Raw genomic sequence first — 21,342 nt, 5'->3', positions numbered from 1 at the left:
CCTGATCTGCCTCCTGAGAAATCTGTATGCAGGTCAAGAAGCAGCTAGAACTGGACACGGAACAACAGAGTGGTTCCAAATAGGAAAATGTCAAAGCTGTAGTCACCCTGTTCTTCTATGCAGAGTACATTATGAAAAATGCTGGGCTGAATGAAGCCCAAGCTGGAATCAAGACTGCTGGGAGAAATATCAATAACCTCAGATATGCAGATGACACCACCCTTATGGCAGAAAGTGAAGAGGAACTCAAAAGCCTCTTGATGAAAGTGAAAGTGGAGAGTGAAAAGGTTGGCTTAAGGCTCAACATTCAGAAAACGAAGATCATGGCATCCAGTCCCATCACTTCATGGGAAATAGATGGGGAAACAGTGGAAATAGTGTCAGACTTGATTTTGGGGGGCTCCAAAATCACTGCAGATGGTGACTGCAGCCATGAAATTAAAAGACGCTTACTCCTTGGAAGGAAAGTTATGACTAACCTAGATAGCATATTCAAAAGCAGAGACATTACTTTGCCAACAAAGGTTCGTCTAGTCAAGGCTATGGTTTTTCCTATGGTCATGTATAGATGTGAGAGTTGGACTGTGAAGAAGGCTGAGTGCCGAAGAATTGATGCTTTTGAGCTGTGGTGTTGGAGAAGACTCTTGAGAGTCCCTTGGACTGCAAGGAGATCCAAACAGTCCATTCTGAAGGAGATCAGCCCTGGGATTTCTTTGGAAGGAATGATGCTGAAGCTGAAACTCCAGTACTTTGGCCACCTCATGCGAAGAGTTGACTCATTGGAAGACTCTGATGCTGGGAGGGATTGGGGGCAGGAGGAGAAGGGGACGACCGAGGATGAGATGGCTGGATGGCATCACTGACTCGATGGACGTGAGTCTGAGTGAACTCCGGGAGTTGGTGATGGACAGGGAGGCCTGGCGTTTTGTGATTCACGGGGTCGCAAAGAGTCGGACACAACTGAGCAACTGATCTGATCTGATCTGATCTATGGATGTGAAAGTTGGACTATAAAGAAAGCTGAGCACCAAAGAACTGATGCTTTTGAACTGTGGTGTTGGAGAAGACTCCTGAGAGTCCCTTGGACTGCAAGGAGATCCAACCAGTCTATCCTAGAGGAAATCAGTCCTGAATATTCATTGGAAGGACTGATGTTGAAGGTGAAACTCCAATACTTTGGCCACCTGATGCGAAGAACTGACTCACTGGAAAAGGCCCTGATGCTGGGAATGATTGAAGGTGTGAGGAGAAGGGGACACCAGAGGATAAAATGCTTGGATGGCATCACCGCCTCAATGGACATGAGTTTGAGTAAGCTCCAGGAGTCAGTGGTGGACAGGGAAGCCTGGCATGCTGTAGTCCATGAGGTCACAAAGAGCTGGACACAACTGAGCGACTGAACTGAACTGAAGCATGCAAGAATATGTATTCAAGGATTTTCACTATCCTATTGCCTATATTAGCAAAAACCAAAACCAAAAAAGACAGAAACAAAATCACTACCCATCAGTATTACTTTTTTTCACCAGGAGTATGGATTATATAACTTTTATTAAACAGAGACAAAAATGTTTTAATCAAAGCAGATCCTGAAACTAAAATGGAATCCAATTTTCTTCTATCTCCCTCTGGTGGAAAGTTTTCTCAGTCATATTACAAGAGCAAAGGGGCATTTCATTTACCTCTAATCATCCAGTCAAAACTAAAACTAATTCAAACTAGGAGGGTCAGGGGGGAGGGGTAGTTGGAATATATATATACACACACACACTTTTGTGTGTGTGTGTATATATACATATTTAATTTGAATGAAATAACATTGAAAGAAATCTATGTTTTATACTTTCAACTCAGCCATTCCTGGTCAAATTTCATAATTTTCCATTTAAGAAAGTACAATTTACTGAAGTCTCGCTCTAGTAAATCTGAGTTAACGTGTAAGAGTGTTAGTTGCTCAGTCATGTCCAACTCTTTGTGACCCTATGGACTGTAGCCCACCAGGCTCCTCTGCCCATGGAATTTTCCAAGCAAGAATACTGGAGTAGGTGGCCATTCCCTTCTCCAGGGGATCTTCCCAACTCAGGGATCAAACCCAGGTCTCCCCAGTAGCATTGCTGGTAGATTCTTTACCGTCTGAGTACCAGGGAAGACATTAATGTGTAAAATATTGCACAAATATGAAAACAGCAGTTGTGAAATACTCAGTGGTAATTCTTTTTCACCCTCAGTTTCTCTATGGAGACCCAGGTTGCTGAGATTAGAGAGGGGCTATTTCAAGAACATGGAAGTTCCCAGAACAAGGAAGAGTTTAATATGTGTGTGGTATAAGCTAACGCTAACAGGCTTCTATTCTAAAGGAGCCTTTTGGAAATTAGCTATCTGCACATAGGCAGTTATTCCCTCTTTTAAGAATTTCCATAGAGAGACTAACTGGAAGTGCTCCTAAGTTTCCTACACTTCCGTGGTGGCTCAGAGAGTAAAGAATCTGCCTGCAATGAGGGAGACCCAGGTTCATTTCCCAGGTAGGGAAGATCCCCTGGAGAAGGAAATGGCAACCCACTCCAGTATTCCTGCCTGGAAAATCCCATGGACAGAGGAGCCTGGTACACTACAGTCCATGGGATCACAAAGAGTCAGACACGACTGAGCAACTAACACTTTAGTTTTCTACAAAACAAGTTATCCTCTCAAACTGGTGGATCATGGCCTGCTACTTCACAGTTTTGCCCAATTTAAGTGATCACTAAAACCTCTCTTATCATGAGCAGCTTTTGTTCAATTCCTTTATAAAATCTCTTAGGAGGTGGTAGCATATAAGAGGTATTTGTTCCTGAAGAACAAGAAAATGAGTCACGAACCTGAACAACAAGGAAATGAGTCACGAGACATGTTACTATTCTATTTAATCACAATAATATAAAATTAATCTGTCTTCTTCTAAACATTTCTGTATAACTTGAATTTTCTACAATGATCATTTATTTTTGTAAACAAAAAATAAAAAAATTTTTAAGAAAATAGCCAAAGTAGAGAGTTTCTATAAACTAACATTATAGATAAGAAATATTCAATGTAAGTTACTAGTTTCTGTCATTAGAATACCACTACACTTCATAAAATACTTCCTTTAACAACAGGATCTCTAGCTTATCTTTCTATTTATTTACACATCACCACTTGACAGATATATTGGAAGCAAAGAATATTATTAGTTGATGTGGTCAATTAAATATAGCCATAATTTCTGTTATAAGAAATAAAATTTACTCTTAAGAATTTGATTCACACAAAATTTCTCAGACATGTATCTAATGTAAACAAGGCAAACCTTTATAGAATACTTACCAAAACTGCCCAGTTGTTTGTATGGCCACTTCTAAAGAACTGTTCTGCTTGATCCTAGTAATCAAATAACAGCACAAAGATTAGAAGAAAGTCAAATTTCCCAGAATAAAAACTGATAAAGGGCAGTTAAGATACATGGAATTTTTAGTTACAATAACAATAAGTCATCACCACACAAGTTTATAAATATTCTAGTATTTGACTTTATGAAAGACAAAATAATTTTATTTGAGGGGTTATTGTGAGAGGGGCTGTTTTTAAACATTTTATCTCAAATACAGTTAGCTCTTCCTCATATGCTTCCAGTTTTCCATTCAGTCTTTAAATTGTGAATGACTTATTTCATGTCTTCATTCTACACATAACAATATCCTTCCTGCTGAATAGGAATGAATATTGAATGCTTCCTATTGTTTTATTTGAACTCACCAATATATCTGATTGAATACATTCTCTAGCATACTTCCATGTACCATTTTACTATCTGTTAGAGTAAATCTTAATTACATTTGCCATCATGGAACATTAAAAATCTCCACATCCAGTACCATCCAGACATCTAATGAATATGATTTTTACTATGCATTAAAATAATAGTGAATATAAACCATAATGATCTCAGATCTGCTCCTAAACAGCATTAATTATGAGAACAATCAGACTGCCTGGATTCAAATCTGGATCCTACTACTTACTAGCTGTATAAACTTAGGAAAGCTGCTTAACTTCCTGTGCTTCCGCTTCCCCATCTATAAAATGGTAGCATTATCTGACACGCAGAATGTAGGAATGGTGATTGGAAAAAAATAACTAAAAAACAAATATTAGCTCTTTTAATTTTCAGCTAGGAAGAAAATTTCCAGAAGAATGAAATTAAAAAATCAATCGAGTGCATGTGTCTGTGTTATATATATACCTGTTATGGCTTATGGACAATCCAGAATGAACTTTTTGGCCAACCCAACCCAATATATATCTCTTTTTAAACTACTCAACAGTTGAACAGATGCTAAAGAAAACAACATGCATTAGTGAGCTAGGAATCTGAAGATCTGAGTTTCAGCCCAGATCCTATCCCTTACCTGGCTGTGAGACTAGACTAAGTCATTAGCTCTCTGGACTTGATTTTCCTCATGTAGAAATGAGAGCTGACCAAATAATCTCTAATGTCCCTTCTAGCTCCAAAATTCTCACATTTTTAAGACTTCAGTGAAAAAAATTGAGATGTCAAAACTCTTTTGTGATTGTTAATATAGACACTGCAAAGTTATTCAATCCACATATGGTTAGTGGAGCACCTATTATGTGCCAGGTACTATGTAAAAAAAAAAAAGCATGCTGCTTTCTCTCAAGAATCCCTGAGGTCAATAAAGACAAGCATGCAAACATTTTACACTACAATATAACATTCATTCATTCATCACATTCACTGGGTACCACGCGCCAGCTGTCCTACTGTTCTCAATGCTCAGAACACAACAATGGGCGAAACAGTGCTAGTACTTGCCTCCAAAGACGTTACTAGACACACATCCAACAGATAAGGACAAACTACAAATTCTCTAAAGGTAAGATATACAGTATCATAAAAGAGTATAACAGGGGGACCTGGCCTGATCAGGGAATGGGAGGGGGAGCCCAGCAGGGATGGCGGGGGAAGTTTCTTCAGAGAGATTTGGGTGACGATTCAACAGATAGAGAGGGAAAATAATTCCAGACAGAGAGAACATTATCCGATTGGCAGAGGGGACCTTAAAGGTTCTAGAAACTAAAAGGAAGATTAGCATAACTAGAAGTTTTAAAGAGAGAGAGGGGAGATAGAACCAGAGGTACAGGCAGGAGCCTATGGGTCATAACCAAGATTTGGCTCTTTATCCTTAAAACAACATTAAGGTATATATATAGGTGACATGGTCAGATTTGTGTATTTAAAAGTTACACTGTCTGAGGCTTGGAGAACAGACTGCATTGAAGAAAGAATGACCTGAGGCAAACCAAGCAGGCAGCTATTGCCCTATAAATGAAAGATGATGGAATAATAGTGAGTACAAAGTATACATGGGTGATAATATGATAGATGAGAGCTATACTAGCCAAGTGCACACAGTACAACAGTAAATGCAAAATACAGAATAGGGAAAGGTTCTACAGGGGTTAGCTTTCACTGCATTTTAGTAAATAAGCAAACAAAGAAACAGGAAGAATAACACATCAGAATGTAAAAAAACACAACTATATAACTACAAAAAACAGTAATAATATCCAAAACAAACTATACAGAATCTGCTAGAATATATAAGAAAAATAGAATTTCTATACATATTTATATTATCTAGACAACATGCTTCATAGTGAATATATAAATTAGCGATAATTCATGAATATAAAGAAAGCATGTGCATGCTTTCTTTTTAAAATGGTAGAGTTGCATATTTAAAAAGCTTTCAGTATTAGTCTAAGCTCAACGTCTGAGATCAGTCCTGGGTGTTCATTGGAAGGACTGATGCTAAAGCTGAAACTCCAATTCTTTGGCCACCTCATGCAAAGAGTTGACTCATTGGAAAAGACCCTGATGCTGGGAGGGATTGGGGGCAGCAGGAGAAGGGGACGACAGAGGATGAGATGCCTGGATGGCATCACCGACTCGATGGACATGAGTTTGAGTGAACTCCGGGAGTTGGTGATGGGCAGGGAGGCCTGGCCTGCTGCGATTAATGGGGTCGCCAGGAGTCAGACACGACTGAGCGACTGAACTGACTGACTAACGTCTGAGATGGTGGGGAGAATGGGCTCCTATATGAAGACTGGAAAGTAGGCAGAGACTAGATCATGATGTTTACACTTTACTCCGTGCAAAAAAACTGAAAGGATGCAATCTGAAGAATAATCTGATCAAACTTACTTTGATGAAGACTAAAGAGAAGGAATTTGGAAGCCTGAAGAAAACAAGATAAGGTTACTGAAATAGTCCAGGCAAGAAAAGACGAGGGCCTGCATCAAGCGAGTGGAACTGAAGAAGTGAAAGCAATTTTAAATATTGAGAATACAGAATTTAGTGATGATTAAAATGTGAAATAAAGAGAGGAGTTCATTTTTTTTTTTTTTAATCCTAGGTTTCCAGCATAGGAGAAACCCCACAAGGAGGTGGGGTAGGTCCGAATATAAAACTTTGGACACAAATTTTCAAACGTCTGCTATTCTGAAAAATTATGCTAGAGATGTAGGCGGCAGAACTGGACGAAGGTATTATCAGAGTACATGGGAGAGTAAAGGCTTTATATCTGGCCAGAACTTAGTGTGAGCCAAAAATAAAACACTGTACCCATCTGATTCCTAGTAGAATGTTGTAGCTTGGTAGCTGGGACGTAGGCGCGGCACTCTAGAGCTGACCTACTAGGGACTGCACGCTCTTCGGAGCAAAGGATCAGGCCCTCTCCCGCCGCCCAGGACTTGATTCTTTTCATTCGCCATTTTAAAAGGTTGAAACAGACAGTCACCGTCCTCTCCCGTTCCCTGCGACACCCTCCCCACAGCACAGTCATCTTAATAAGAGGCTGATGGGTGATTCCAGGAGACTTCGCTCCGTGGCTGTGTATCGGACATCTGCTGGACGCTTAAGGCCACGACACAGCTGTCCCCCGCAGGGCCCTGTTGTTCAGAGGGCCTGACTCCTACCTCGATCTGACTAGCGGCCAAGCTGCCGAAGGGTAAGAGCAACAACCCTGCCAGGGTAGTCAAACCCTGGCTGAGAAAACAAATGTCGACCATGTTTGCCGGCTTCAGCGCACCCGGAGAGGCGGGGCGAGTGCCGTAAAGCAGCGCGGGGCGGGGTTTGTGTAGTTTTTTTCCTTTTCTTTGCGACACCTGCCCCGCCTCCTAGAGAGCGGCCCCCTGGCCAGCCTTCAAAAGCCCGCGCTTTCCGCAGTCCTTGCGTTTCCCGGGTAGCAGGGACCGAGTCTGACCCTTGAAGTAAATTTTCAGGTTTTGTATTATAAAATGGGCTTTTTAAAACTTTTTTGAAAAGCAGTGGAGAAAAACTGTGAGCCTATAAACCTTAAGAAGCTATTATTTCCTTTTTTGGTTAGTGTTGCCCATTCTTTGACTATATGAAACATGATGTGATGTGGAGGAGTAAGCTTTGGGGTACAAAAAAGTGGTTAATTGGATCAAATGAAAACATGGGTGAGCGCTCCAACTATTATATTTGGGGTCTATTATCTGTTAAACGTATGAACGTGGAGAAATTAGTTACATTTTTATTTTGTAATTATAGAGCTAAAACATCTTATAGAGTCTGAGGATTTAATAAATCGTGTGTATTCATTCCGTTTATTATATTCATTTAGTTTGCATCTAGCATGACATAAAAGTATTTATGCTGCTTCATAATCTTAGTAATTTTAACATTTAATGTGACATGGATATCTGAACCTTACTGAGGCCTCAGCCAAAGTAACTGCCCGTCTTCTGGGCAATACAGTCTCTAAATTTTAGTATTAATATTATAAAGAGTTATCTTTGGACAGTTTTTTTACATTTATGAATTATTTTCTTTGGATAATATTCCTGGAATGAGTATCTTGAGTCAAAAGACACAAAAGCTTTAGTGGCTTATGAATGATGTTGCTTTCCAAAGTATACTAATTTACAATGCCATCAAAATATGCAACTGAACACCAAAGTATACCATTTTTTCCCCTCTCAATTCCTTGGTGTAAAATGTTACCTAAGGTAGTTCTAGTTCTTTAATTACCATCAAGACCTTATGTTGTGGATTTTTTTTAATAAAATATCTGTATGCCCTCTAATGTAAAATTTATGTTCATAGCTTTGTTTTACATGTGCATTTGAATGATATCTTTATAAAGAAGTGATATTGACCCTTGCCATAGTTTATGCTGTTGCTTTTCCCAGTATCTTGTCTCTCTTTCTATTTTGTTTCTTTTGCTTTTGCACTTTGTATGACCTTTAATGTCAGGCTTAAATCAGATTTCAGGCTTTCTCTGATGAAGATAAGAAAGTTAGCACATGTCCAGCATGTCTTGTACCTGAATGCTTCAAGTTCATTTAGGTCTCAAATCAAAAGTTTTATTTTCTTTTAATTTTATATTTAACTCTTCAACTATCTGGAATATATTTTAGTATATTCTATACCTCATGCAAAGAGTTGACTCATTGGAAAAGACTCTGATGCTGGGAGGGATTGGGGGCAGGAGGAGAAGGGGATGACAGAAGATGAGATGGCTGGATGGCATCACTGACTCAATGGACGTGAGTCGGAGTGAACTCCGGAAGTTGGTGATGGACAGGGAGGCCTGGCGTGCTGCAATTCATGGGGTCGCAAAGAGTCGGACACGACTGAGCAACTGATCTGATCTGATCTGATAAGATTTTATAAGATGTCAATTGCTGCAAAACAAACCACCCAAAACTTTGCGGTATGTCCATACCTAGATACACAAGGATGTAGAAACAGAGACATGATTCTGTGGGAGCCATTGCAATAATGATCTACCAGTACTTTTATCAAAATTAGTATTTAATTATCCAATATAATTTTCTACATAATGCTAACCTTTCTTATTGACTCCTGATATCTTTTCTATTAAATTCTTATAAGAAATAGAATATTTCTGGACTCTTTTCAATTAAAATAATTGTCTAGTTTGGGGCCAGAGGTATGTTATTTTAATTATTGTTGCTTTTTCATGTTTTGATATTTGGCCATTAGGGCTAACCATTTCAGTATACTTCATTTTTCACAAAATTCTTTGATTAATTCTCCTGGTAATTTTCCAACTGAATTTTATAATAATATTTATAAAAATTACTATTTGGGGTTTTTTCAATGGGATTATGAAAATCTCTTAAGTTTGAGAGAAACTGACATCTTTATCATAGTCTCTTATTCAAGAATATCATTAGTTCGGTTCAGTTCAGTTGCTCAGTCGTGTCCGACTCCTTGCAACCCCCTGAATCGCAGCATTCCAGGCCTCCCTGTCCATCACCAACTCCCGGAGTTTACTCAAATTCACGTCCATCGAGTCGGTGATGCCATCCAGCCGTCTCATCCTCTGTCGTCCCCTTCTCCTCCTGTCCCCAATCCCTCCCAGCATCAGGGTCTTTTCCAATGAGTCAACTCTTCGCATGAGGTGGCCAAGGTATTGGAGTTTCAGCTTCAGCATCAGTCCTTCCAATGAACACCCAGGACTGATCTCATATTTTCATTTATTTGTGGTTCCTTTTTCAACTTTCTCAGTAAAACTTTAAGTCAAAGGTCACTAAATTAAGCTACTTTGTAAGCATTTTTAACATTTGTTGTTATTCTTACTAGATTTCTTTTATATTATGTAGGAAGTTCAGTTCAGTCACTCAGTCGTGTCCGACTCTGTGACCCCATGAACTGCAGCATGCCAGGCCTCCCTGTCCATCACCAACTCCAGGAGTTTACCCAAACTCATGTCCATTGAGTCAGTGATGCCATCTAATCATCTCATCCTCTGTCATCCCCTTCTCCTCCTGCCTTCAATCTTTCCAAACATCAGGGTCTTTTCAAATGAATCAGCTCTTCGCATCAGGTGGCCAAAATACTGGAGTTTCAGCTTTAACATCAGTCCCTCCAATGAATACCCAAGACTGATTTCCTTTAGGATGGACTGACTGGATCTCCTTGCAGTCCAAGGGACTCTCAAGAGTCTTCTCCAACACCACAGTTCAAAAGCATCGATTCTTCAGCACTCAGCCCTCTTTGTAGTCCAACTCTCACATCCCATACATGACCACTGGAAAAACCATAGCCTTGACTAGACAGACCTTTGTTGACAAAGTAATGTCTCTGCTTTTTAATGTAGGAAACACATAGATAAATGATTATAAGTAATATCTATAATACTATGTATTCTGATCAGTTATTGTTGATATGCAGGTCATATTTTGTGTCCAGCTGCCTTTTCATTATTTTAATAAGAATTATTTAATTATCTTAATACTCAAAATTATTTAAAACTTTTTTGACAAGTTGCTTTGGCTTTCCTAGTTTTACAATAATGTTATCTGAAAATTATCTTTTTTCTCTTCCTTTCCAATATTATTGCTTATATTTCATTTTCATGGTTTATGTTATGATTTTAATATAATTAATAATATTGATAACAGAAGACTTGAAGATTTTCTTGCTTCATTTTAATTTTAAAAGAATGGCTCTAGCACTTTTCCATTAAGTCTGCCATTAGCTCTTGGATTTGAATAAATACTCATTGTTACGTGAAAGAAATAGATTTCTATTTCTCTTTTTTCACTGAATAACTAATTTTCCAGTATAGAGTGGGCAGTTTCACACTTTAATGTAGAACACATGAGCAGTTTTAAACACCACTCGAAGTGGGAAATAATAATTTTTCAATCTGTTAATATGTGAAATAGCATAGTTTAAAAGTTGACTAGAATTGTTAGCCATACTTGTAGATAGAAAAGCTATGACAAACCTAGAAACCTTATTAAAAAGCAGAGACGTCACTTTGCTGACAAAGGTCCATATAATCAAAGCTATGGTTTTTCCAGTAGTCATGTACATATGTGAATTGGACCATGCTGCTGCTGCTGCTGCTAAGTCGCTTCAGTCGTGTCCGACTCTGTGCGACCCCATAGACAGCAGCCCACCAGGCTCCCCCGTCCCTGGTATTCTCCAGGCAAGAACACTGGAGTGGGTTGCCATTTCCTTCTCCAATGCATGAAAGTGAAAAGTGAAAATGAAGTCGCTCAGTCGTGTCCGACTCTTGGCGACCCCATGGACTTCAGCCTACCAGGCTCCTCCATCCATGGATTTTCCAGGCAAGAGTACTGGAGTGGGGTGCCATTGCCTTCTCCATAAAGAAGGCTAAATGCTGAAAAATTGATGCTTTCAAATTGTGATGTTGGAGAAGACTCCTGGGAGTCCCTTGGACAGCAAGGAGATCAAGCCAGCCAATCCTAAAGGAAATCAATCCTGAAGATTCATTGGAAGGACTGATGCTGAAGCTGAAGCTCCAATACTTTGGCCACTTTATGCAAAGAGCCGACTCATTGGAAAAGGCCCTGATGCTGGGAATGATTGAGAGAAGGAGAATAAGGGGGCAACAGAGGATGAGATGGTAAGATGGCATCATTGACTCAATGGACATGAGTCTGAGCAAACTACAGGAGATAGTGAAGGACAGGGAAGCTGATACAGAAAACAGATTGGTGGTGCCAGAGGCAGAGAGCAGGGGGTGGGTGAAAGAAGTGAAGACAATTAAAATGTATAAACTTCCACTCAAATAAATAACTCCTGGGAATGATTGCTATAATTAACAATACTATATTGTACATTTGAAAGTTGTTAAGAGAACAGATCCTAAAATTTCTCATCACAAGAAAAAAATTGTAAGCATATGGTGATGGATGTTAACCAGACTTACTGTGGCAATCACTTTGCAATATATGCATATATCAAAGCATTATATTGGATACCTAAAACCAATACAATATATATGTCATTGTCCTCAATTAAAAAGAAGAATTGTTAACCAGAGTCTGCATTTAGACTACTGTTCAGTTCAGCTATTCATTAAGTGAATAATAATTTAGCAACTAAAAGAGAAAACAAGCATTTGAATATCATATCAAAATTATACACACAGGCTGGAAGAAGCAAAAGCTGGAATCAAAATTGCCGGGAGAAATATCAATAACCTCAGATATGCAGATGACACAACCCTTATGGTGGAAAGTGAAGAGGAACTAAAAAGCCTCTTGATGAAAGTAAAAGTGGAGAGTGAAAAAGTTGGCCTAAAGTTCAACATTCAGAAAACGAAGATCATGGCATCTGGTCCCATCACTTCATGGGAAATAGATGGGGAAACAGTGGAAACAGTGTCAGACTTTATTTTTTTGGGCTCCAAAATCACTGCAGATGCTGACTGCCGCCATGAAATTAAAAGACGCTTACTCCTTGGAAGAAAAGTTATGACCAACCTAGATAGCATATTCAAAAGCAGAGACATTACTTTGCCAACAAAAGTCCGTCTCATCAAGGCTATGGTTTTTCCAGTGGTCATGTATGGATGTGAGAGTTGGACTGTGAAGAAAGCTGAGTGCTGAAGAATTGATGCTGGGGTGTTGGAGAAGACTCTGGAGAGTCCCTTGGACTGCAAGGAGATCCAACCAGTCCATTCTGAAGGAGATCAGCCCTGGGATTTCTTTGGAAGGACTGATGTTAAAGCTGAAACTCCAGTACTTTGGCCACCTCATGCGAAGAGTTGACTCATTGGAAAAGACTCTGATGCTGGGAGGGATTGGGGGCAGGAGGAGAAGGGGACGACAGAGGATGAAATGGCTGGATGGCATCACTGAATCGATGGACATGAGTTTGAGTGAACTCCGGGAGGTGGTGATGGACAGGGAGGCCTGGTGTGCTGCAATTCATGGGGTCGCAAAGAGTTGGACACGACTGAGCGACTGAACTGAACTGAACTGATACATAATCATGACTTCTCTAGTAAAAGTTTTTATGCCTGAGCCTCACAGTAAATAAACCATGAAGTCTATCCATACTGGGTTTTATAATAGCCTTTTTTAAAAATTGAAGTAGAATTGCTTCACAGTATTATATTAATTTCAGGTGCACAGAATAGTGGTTCAGTATTTTTATAGATAAACTCTATTAAAAGTTATTACAATACAATGATTATAATTCCCTGCACTATACAATATATCCTTGTTGCTTATGTATCTTATACATAGCAGCTTGTATCTCTTAATCCCTTACTCCTAATTTGCCCCTCCCTGCTTACCTTTCCCCTCTGGTAACCACTAATTTGGTTTCTATATCTGCATGTTTCTCACTTTGCTATATACATTTGTTTGTAATACTTTTTAGATTCCACATGTAATGTCATATATATTTGTCTGTCTGTATCTGACATATTTTAGTAACAATAATATTTTCTAGGTCCATTCACATTTCTCCAAATGTCAGACTTTCATTCTTTTAACGGCTGAATAGTATTCCTTTTTGTGTATGTGTATGTGTGTATACATACATGTATCACGTCTTATTCATTCATTTGTGTGTTTATGGGACACTTGGGTTGCTTTCATGTCTTGGCTAATATAAATAGTGCTGCTGTGAACGTTGGAATGCATGTATTTTTTTAATTAATGTTTCATTTATCCATGCTGTTTTTCTTCAATCGAGTGATAACTCAAACTGACTCAATTGACTCTTGTGTTGAACCATAGTTTATTCTTGTTCTCTTCTCTTAATTACACCACTATCATTATCTTCTTTTTAATTCTCTTTTTCTCTCTTCTCTTTTCTGCACCAAGAACACCATGGTGTTACTCATTCATTCAGTTGATATTTCTAACACCAGTTATGTACCAGGCATTGTGCTGGTCACAGGTAATAGAAGAGAGAGCAAAACCTGAGCAAGTCTCTGTCCTTACAGAACTTACAGTCCAGGGGAGGCAGACATTCATAGTAGAAGCATTTAAGCAAATGTAAAAGTCTAACAAAAGAATTCCTAGTAGGAGACACAACCTTGTAAGAAAAATCAGGTTAAGTTTCCCTGAGAAAATTAGCTGAACTGAAATTAATGAGTTACTGAGGCAAAGATGAAAGGAAGGGAAAAGTTTTCAAGGCAGAGGAAATAGCTCTTGCGTAGAACCTATGGAAGAGGGGAGCTTGTATTATTTTTTTTTAATCAGAGGATAACTGCTTTACGATGTTGTGTTGCTTTCTGCTGTACAACAATGTGAAATAACTATAAGTATACATATATCCCCTCCCTCTTGTACCTCCCTTCAGTTCAGTTCAGTTTTTCAGTCGTGTCCGACTCTTTGCAACCCCATGAATCACAGCACGCCAGGCCTCCCTGTCCATCACCAGCTCCCGGAATTTACCCAAACTCATGTCCATTGACTCAGTGATGCCATCCAACTATCTCATCCTCTGTCATCCCCTTCTCCTCCTGCCCCCAATCCCTCCCAGCATCGGGGTCTTTTCCAATTAGTCAACTCTTCGCATGAGGTGGCCAAAGTCTTGGAGTTTCAACGTCAGCATCAGTCCTTCCAATGAACACCCAGGACTGATCTCCTTTAGGATGGACTGGTTGGATCTCCTTGCAGTCCAAGGGACTCTCAAGAGTTTTCTCCAACACCACAGTTCAAAAGCGTCAATGCTTCAGTGCTCAGCTTTCTTCACAGTCCAACTCTTACATCCATACACGACCACTGGAAAAACCATAGCCTTGACTAGATGGACATTTGTTGGCAAAGTAATGTCTCTGCTTTTGAATATGCTATCTAGGTTGGTCATAACTTTTCTTCCAAGGAATAAGCACCTTTTAATTTCATGGCTGCAGTCACCATCTGCAGTGATTTTGGAGCCCAAAAAAATAAAGTCTGACACTGTTTCCACTGTTTTCCCATCTATTTCCCATGAAGTGATGGGAGCTCTTTAATCACTTATAACATTGCGCATGCAGTTCAAGAACAAAAGAGTGAGTGCTGTAAGATGAAACTGCATTGCTAAGCAGGTGCCAGCTCTCTTCAAATCTTTGGGGGTCAGATTCATGGAAAGCTTCAGAATGGTAAAGATCATGCTGGCTCCAAAAAGGAGTATGGCTGCAGTTAGAGAACTGGGGAAGCCACTGTTATGGTCCATGCAATGGTAGCTTAGACCAGAGTGGTAAAAGTAAAGATGATGAAAAGTGGAGATAACCAATAAGAATTTTAAGATTACAAGCAAAAGAACATGATGACAGATTTATATTTATGAAGCAGGAGAGGGGACAATATCAAAGATGACTTTTAGATATTTGACTTTCAAATATGCATAATCTAAATGCATAATCTTTTTTTTAAAAAAGACTCATAGAAAGTGGACTAGGTTAGGACTCATATAGTAATACAAGTGAGCTCTGGTTTAAATGTTTACCCAGAGCAATTTGGAAGACAGACTTGCATTAACTTATTATAATAAATACTTCTGTGCCTACTAAGTAAATTTTGTTACAAAATAAAATGAGTGGAAAGAATAAATTTAATCAGGATCAGAATATGGTCCCTGAGAGATTTTGCAATGTGCTTTATACTATATAGCTTAATTACTACAGGCAAGTCTGCTGCGATAATCAGCACCACAAGTATTTGCTGGAAATATTCTGTATCCAGCAGTCATAATAGTTCTTTGGACAAAATAATATTTGATAAAAGGATATTAGATACATGATAAAATACAATAGAAAAAATCAGTTAAAGCAAAATCATTTCTTTCCAGTATATTTATATCATTTCCTAGTACTATTTTTCTTTCACCACCTTAAATTCCATTTCAATTTGGCCTCAAACACTCTTCTTTCCTACTTCCAGTGAGCCATTTAATAATAGTTTGTTATGCTGTAATCAGTTTCCAACTCATGACCTTCTCACAAGCTTCAGAACTAATACAGAATTTCATTGTTTCAGTGCAGCAGTAGAGCACCTGCCCTTCAAAGTCTCGTTTTTTGAAATCCTGTATTGTCATTAAAAGGCCATTATGATCTAAACAGAAAGTCATGTTGAATACTTTAGTGATGTAAGATTTCATATCTTAATAGTAATAGAATCCTCCCTTGTCATTCAGGAAGCCCCTGGTTCTGTTGGTACAGAGCTAATTGATAAAATTTAGTCCTCCGTGAGTTAAGAATTTTCTGCAAGATCAACTGATTTTATTCATATGATTTTTGTTTATTTCCTTTATTCATTAAGTATTTTGTGAGAGTCTATGGAGTCTCAAGGACATTTTAATAAATATTTTAATTATACCATGTTTAGTGAAGTGTGAGATATTATGAAAGTTTCTCTTAGGGAGTTACTGGAGTGGCATGGAGGGCAGGGTGAAGTTGTGTGTTTTATAGAAATTGCTAGAAGGGTACTGCAGTAGGCAAAATAATGACTCCCTAGAGCCTGTGAATGTGTTTACCTCATGGGACAAAAGGGACTTGTAAATGTGATTAAGAATCTTGAGGGACTTCCCTGGTGGTCCAGTGAGCTAAGACTCTGAGCTCCCAATGCAGGGGGTCTGGGTTCCATCCCTGGTAAAGGAACTAGATCCCACATGCAGCAACAAGAATTCACATGCTGCAACTAAAGATCTCACATGCTGCAGTGAAGACTGAGGATCCCACATTCTGCAACTATCACCTGGTATGGACAAATAAATAACATTTTAAAGAATATTGAATTGGGGAGATTATATTGAATTATTTGGGTTGGCCCCTTATAATTACAGGGGTCCTTATAAAAAGAGGGCAAGAGGATCAGAGAAGAGAGGGAGATGTGAAGACAGAGGCTTTATTCAGGGTGATGAAGGGCCACCAGCCAAAGAATGTGAGCCACTTCACAAGAAGCTGGCAAAGGCAAGTAAATGGATTCTCCCCCTGGTACCTGAAAAAGAAACTCAGCTCTATCAACTCATTTTGAACATCTGACCTCCAGAAATAGAAGATGATAAACTTGGTTGTTTTAAGCCACTGAGTTCATGGTAGTTTGTTATAGCAACATTAGGAAACTACTACAGGTACTTAAAACTGTGAACAGTGGGTATTCTACTCTGGAGATCTGAGAATGAAGATGGGGATCATAGAGGGCTCTTACTCTCCATGCTTCAGTATTACTTGAAATTTTTTATTATGGATTTACATAGCATCTTTAATTACATAGATCTTTAATAAATGATCATTAAAAGAGATGATATTATTAAGTGAAAAAATGTGTATGGCATGATCTCTCAACCATATAAAAAAACAGATGAAAATAAGAAGAAAGCCTACTAAAATGTTGGCAATTTTTAGTCCTGGGTATGGAGATTGTGGGTGTTCAATATTCATTTATCTGTTCATTCACTCAACAGTTATTCATTGAGCATCCACTCTGTGCTAGACAATGTGCTAGGAGCTGAGACTGCAGATAGGAATACACTTGACACAACCCCTGCCCTCGTGGAACTTAGACATAGTAAGGAAGGCAGATATTCAACAATTACACAAATAACTAATTAATTATATTGTAGTAAGTTCAACAAAGAAAAAGTACGTGACGTCATCATGTCCTAGGGCAGTCTTACCTAGTCAGGGGGTGCTTTCTTGAGGCATGTCAGCTTAGAATTAAAGGATAAATGGAAATTTTCCAGGCAGAGATGGGAAACAAAATTTTCTTAATTTTCTGTAAACAGCACATATCACTTTTACTATCATTAAAAAAAATGAGCCCTTTTTTTAAAGGAATAACTAACACTCCCTCTCTTTATATCTGGAAACAGCAGCTGCTCAGTGCTAGAAATGGTTTATTCATACTGCTTGACTTAGCCAAATTTAGTTTAATGATCAAACAGTTTTCTCTCTTTCTCTCAAACATTTCAGTCAATTTAAAATATTTAAGTTAATAAATGGAATCCACTGGACAAAAAAGTAAGATAAAATAATGGTTAAATAACTTCTTTATCCAGAGCTTGCATTAGGACACCATTAGATTTATTACCTTTTGGTAGTCAGTCCATCACAAAGAGCTGTGAAACGCACTTACCACTGACCTTGAGAGAAATAGGGAAATAAGATCCAGCTTCTTTACCCATCACAACTCTATTTTTATCAAATCAAAATTAAGAAACATAAATGAAAGAACAAAGAACAAAAATTATTTTGAAATCAACACAAAGTATAAAACTAAAGGAATTTCTCTCAAAGTAATTTCATAAATAAAACAACTAGATATTAAAATTCCAAATTTCTCAACATTAGACTTTTATAACTTTTACAATTTCCAGATGAGTAGTAATTTTCCAAACTGTAATTTGAGATTACCTTTAACTGTGGAGAAGAGAGAATAACATCTCTATAATAAGTATGCCTTCATTAATAACTACCATGACACCAAAATTACTAAATAACTAAAATCTTACCAATTTCATTTTAGTGACCCTTTTATTTGTTTGCTTCCTTGCATCTAGTACATTTAAGTGTCTGTAACATTTTGAGCAGTAATGTGCTTTAATAGTTCATGGTGTTCTCAAGGCAAGAATACTGAAGTGGTTTGCCATTCCCTTCTCCAGTGGACCACATTTTGTCAGAACTCTCCAGCATGACCCGTCCATCTTGGGTGGCCCTACACAGCAGGGCTCATAGTTTCATTGAGTTAGACAAGGCTGTGGTCCATGTGATCAGTTTGATTAGATTTCTGTGATGGTTTTCATTCTGTCTGCCCTCTGACTGGATAAGGGTTAAGAGGCTAATGGAAGCTTCCTGATGGGAGAGACTGACTGTTGAGGAAACTAGGTCTTGTTCTGGTGGGCAGGGCCATGCTCAGTAAATCTTTAATCCAATTTTCTGTTGACAGGCAGAAATCGGTCAGGAAACAACAGTTAGAACCAGACATGGAACAACAAACTGGTCCCAAATTAGGAAAGAAGTACGTGAAGACTGTATATTGTCACCCTGCTTATTTAACTTCTACGCAGAGTACACCATGAAAAATGCCAGGCTGGATAAAGCACAAGCTGGAATCAAGATTGCAGGGAGAAATATCAATAACCTCAGATACACAGATGACACCACCCTGATGGCAGAAAAATAAGAACTAAAGAGCCTCTTGATGAAAGTGAAAGAAAAGAGTAAAAAAAGTTGGCTTAAAACTCAACATTCAAAAAACGAAGATCATGGCATCTGGTCCCATCACTTCATGGCAAATAGATGGGGAAACAATGGAAACCATACAGATTCTATTTTCTTGAGCTCCAAAATCACTGCAGATGGTGACTGCAGCCATGAAATTAAAAGACGCTTGCTCCTTGGAAGAAAAGCTATCACAAATCTAGACAGCATATTAAAAAGCAGAGGCATTACTTTGCCAACAAAGGTTAATCTAGTCAAAGCTTTGGTTTTTCTAGTAGTCATCTATGGATGTGAGAGTTGGACCATAAAGACAGCTGAGCACCGAAGAATTGGTACTTTTGAACTGTGGTGCTGGAGAAGACTCTTGAGAGTCCCTTGGACTACAGGGAGAACAAACCAGTCAATCCTCAAGGAAATCAGTCCTGAACATTCATTGGAAGGGCTAATGCTGCAGCTGAAACTCCAATACTTTCGCCACCTGATGTGAAGAACTGACTCATTGGAAAAGACCTTGATGCTGGGAAAGATTGAAGATGGGAGGAGAAAGGGACAACAGAGGATGAGATGGTTGGATGGCATCTGACTCAATGGATGTGAGTTTGAGTAAGCTCCAGGAGTTGGTGATGGACAGGGAAGCCTGGAATGCCGCAGTCCATGGGGTCGCAAAGAGCTGGACATTGCCTGAACAACTGATCTGACTGACAGACTGTGCTTTAGTAAGAATCAGCATAAATGTGCCTATATTCAATAACAAAGTAGCATACTGTAGAATTGGCTTAGAATAGTAATGTAATAAGAATTTATGTTATTTGTAACAGATTTATATCAGCTAAATTGCAAATAGGAGAGGCTGTGAATAAAGATTTCAGTGTTATAATAAAATGGGAGATTTAAAATTCAGATATCCCTGTTGTAGATGAAATTTAAGTATTTTGGATCTGTGGTGAATTACATATTGTCCTCCCAATTATTCTTGAATGCCTAGAACCTGAGAATATGAATTTATTTGAAAAGAGTTTCATTGCAGATATGATCAAGTAAGAACATAGTGGATTAGGGAAGACCTCTGAGTCCAATTACTTATGCCTTTATTCTTATAAAGAGGAAAGCACATAGAGAGACACACATAGATAAGAAAGCTATGTACCATGATAGAGGAAGGCAACTAAAAGCCAAGGAAAACCAAGGATCAGGAGGAGCCACCAATAGCTAGGAAGAAGCAAGGAAGGATTCATGCTTTCCCAGAGTCTTCAGAAGGAACATAGCCCTGCCAGTACTTTGGTTTCCAACTTCCAGACTCCAGAACCATGAGAGGAATTTTCTATTGTTTTAAACCACCTAGTTTGTAGTCATTTGTAATGACAGCCCTAGGAAACAAGTGCAGGATCTAGTGTATCTATTTTCACAACCAACAATATATTCTAGTATTATGCTAGCTGCATTGCTTATTTCATGCTACTTTTTAGAAAAAGTTTCATCAGAGTATAGCTGATTTACAATGTTGTGTTAGTTTCAGGTGTACAGCAGTGTGAATCAGTTTTACGTATACATATATCCATTACTTTTTTTAGATTCTTTGCCCATATAGGCCATTACAGAGCACTGAGTAGTTTCCTGTGCTCTACAGTAAGCCATTGTGTGTGTTTAGTCTCTCAGTCATATCTGACTCTTTGCAACCCCATGGACCATAGCCCACCAGGCTCCTCTGTTCATAGGGATTCTCCAGGCAAGAATACTGCAGTGGGTTGCCATGCACTCCATCAGGGGATCTTCCCAACCCAGGGATCGAACCCAGGTCTCCCACATTGCAGGTGAACTCTACTGTCTGAGCCACCAGGAAAGCACAGTAAGTCCTTAGTAGTCATCTATTTTATATATCGTACTCCAGTGTTCTTGCCTGGAGAATCCCAGGGACGGTGGAGCCTGGAGGGCTGCCGTCTATGGGGTTGCACAGGGTCGGACACGACTGAAGCGACTTCACAGCAGCAGCAGTGTGTATATTGGAGAAGGCAATGGCACCCCACTCCAGTACTCTTGCCTGGAAAATCCCATGGATGGAGGAGCCTGGAAGGCTGCAGTCCATGGGGTCGCTGAGGGTTGGACATGACTGAACAACTTCACTTTCACTTTCATGCATTGGAGAAGGAAATGGCAATCCACTCCAGTTCTTGCCTGGAGAATGCCAGGGACAGGGGAGCCTGGTGGACTGCCGTCTATGGAGTCACACAGAGTCGGACACGACTGAAGCGACTTAGCAGCAGCAGTGTGTATATTGTCAATCCCAATCTCCCCAATTTATCCCTCCTCCCCTTATCCCCTGGTAACCATA

The 21,342-nt window shown here is 39.0% G+C and overlaps 1 protein-coding gene across 3 annotated transcripts in view; it reads right to left on the bottom strand.

Moving 5' to 3' along the window:
- Positions 1-7,163, bottom strand: part of PIGK (phosphatidylinositol glycan anchor biosynthesis class K) — a 136,356-nt gene extending 129,193 nt beyond the window's left edge. For 2 of the 3 annotated variants that reach the window (XM_061411543.1, XM_061411544.1), the window contains exons 1-2: positions 7,021-7,163; positions 3,346-3,399 (exon numbers count right to left, since the gene is read on the bottom strand). In XM_061411543.1, coding sequence (XP_061267527.1) covers positions 3,346-3,399; positions 7,021-7,113 — 147 coding nt within the window. In that variant the 5' untranslated portion in view covers positions 7,114-7,163. The remainder of the gene's footprint in view (positions 1-3,345; positions 3,400-7,020) is intronic. The other variant, XM_061411542.1, reaches the window with a different exon arrangement.
- Between the last annotated feature and the right edge of the window lie 14,179 nt (positions 7,164-21,342).

This window comes from Bos javanicus, chromosome 3, assembly GCF_032452875.1.
Source record: "Bos javanicus breed banteng chromosome 3, ARS-OSU_banteng_1.0, whole genome shotgun sequence".
In the NCBI taxonomy this organism is placed as follows: Eukaryota; Metazoa; Chordata; class Mammalia; order Artiodactyla; family Bovidae; genus Bos; species Bos javanicus.
The sequence above is the reverse complement of the archived record's forward strand: the minus strand, read 5'-3'. Positions and strand labels throughout refer to the sequence as shown.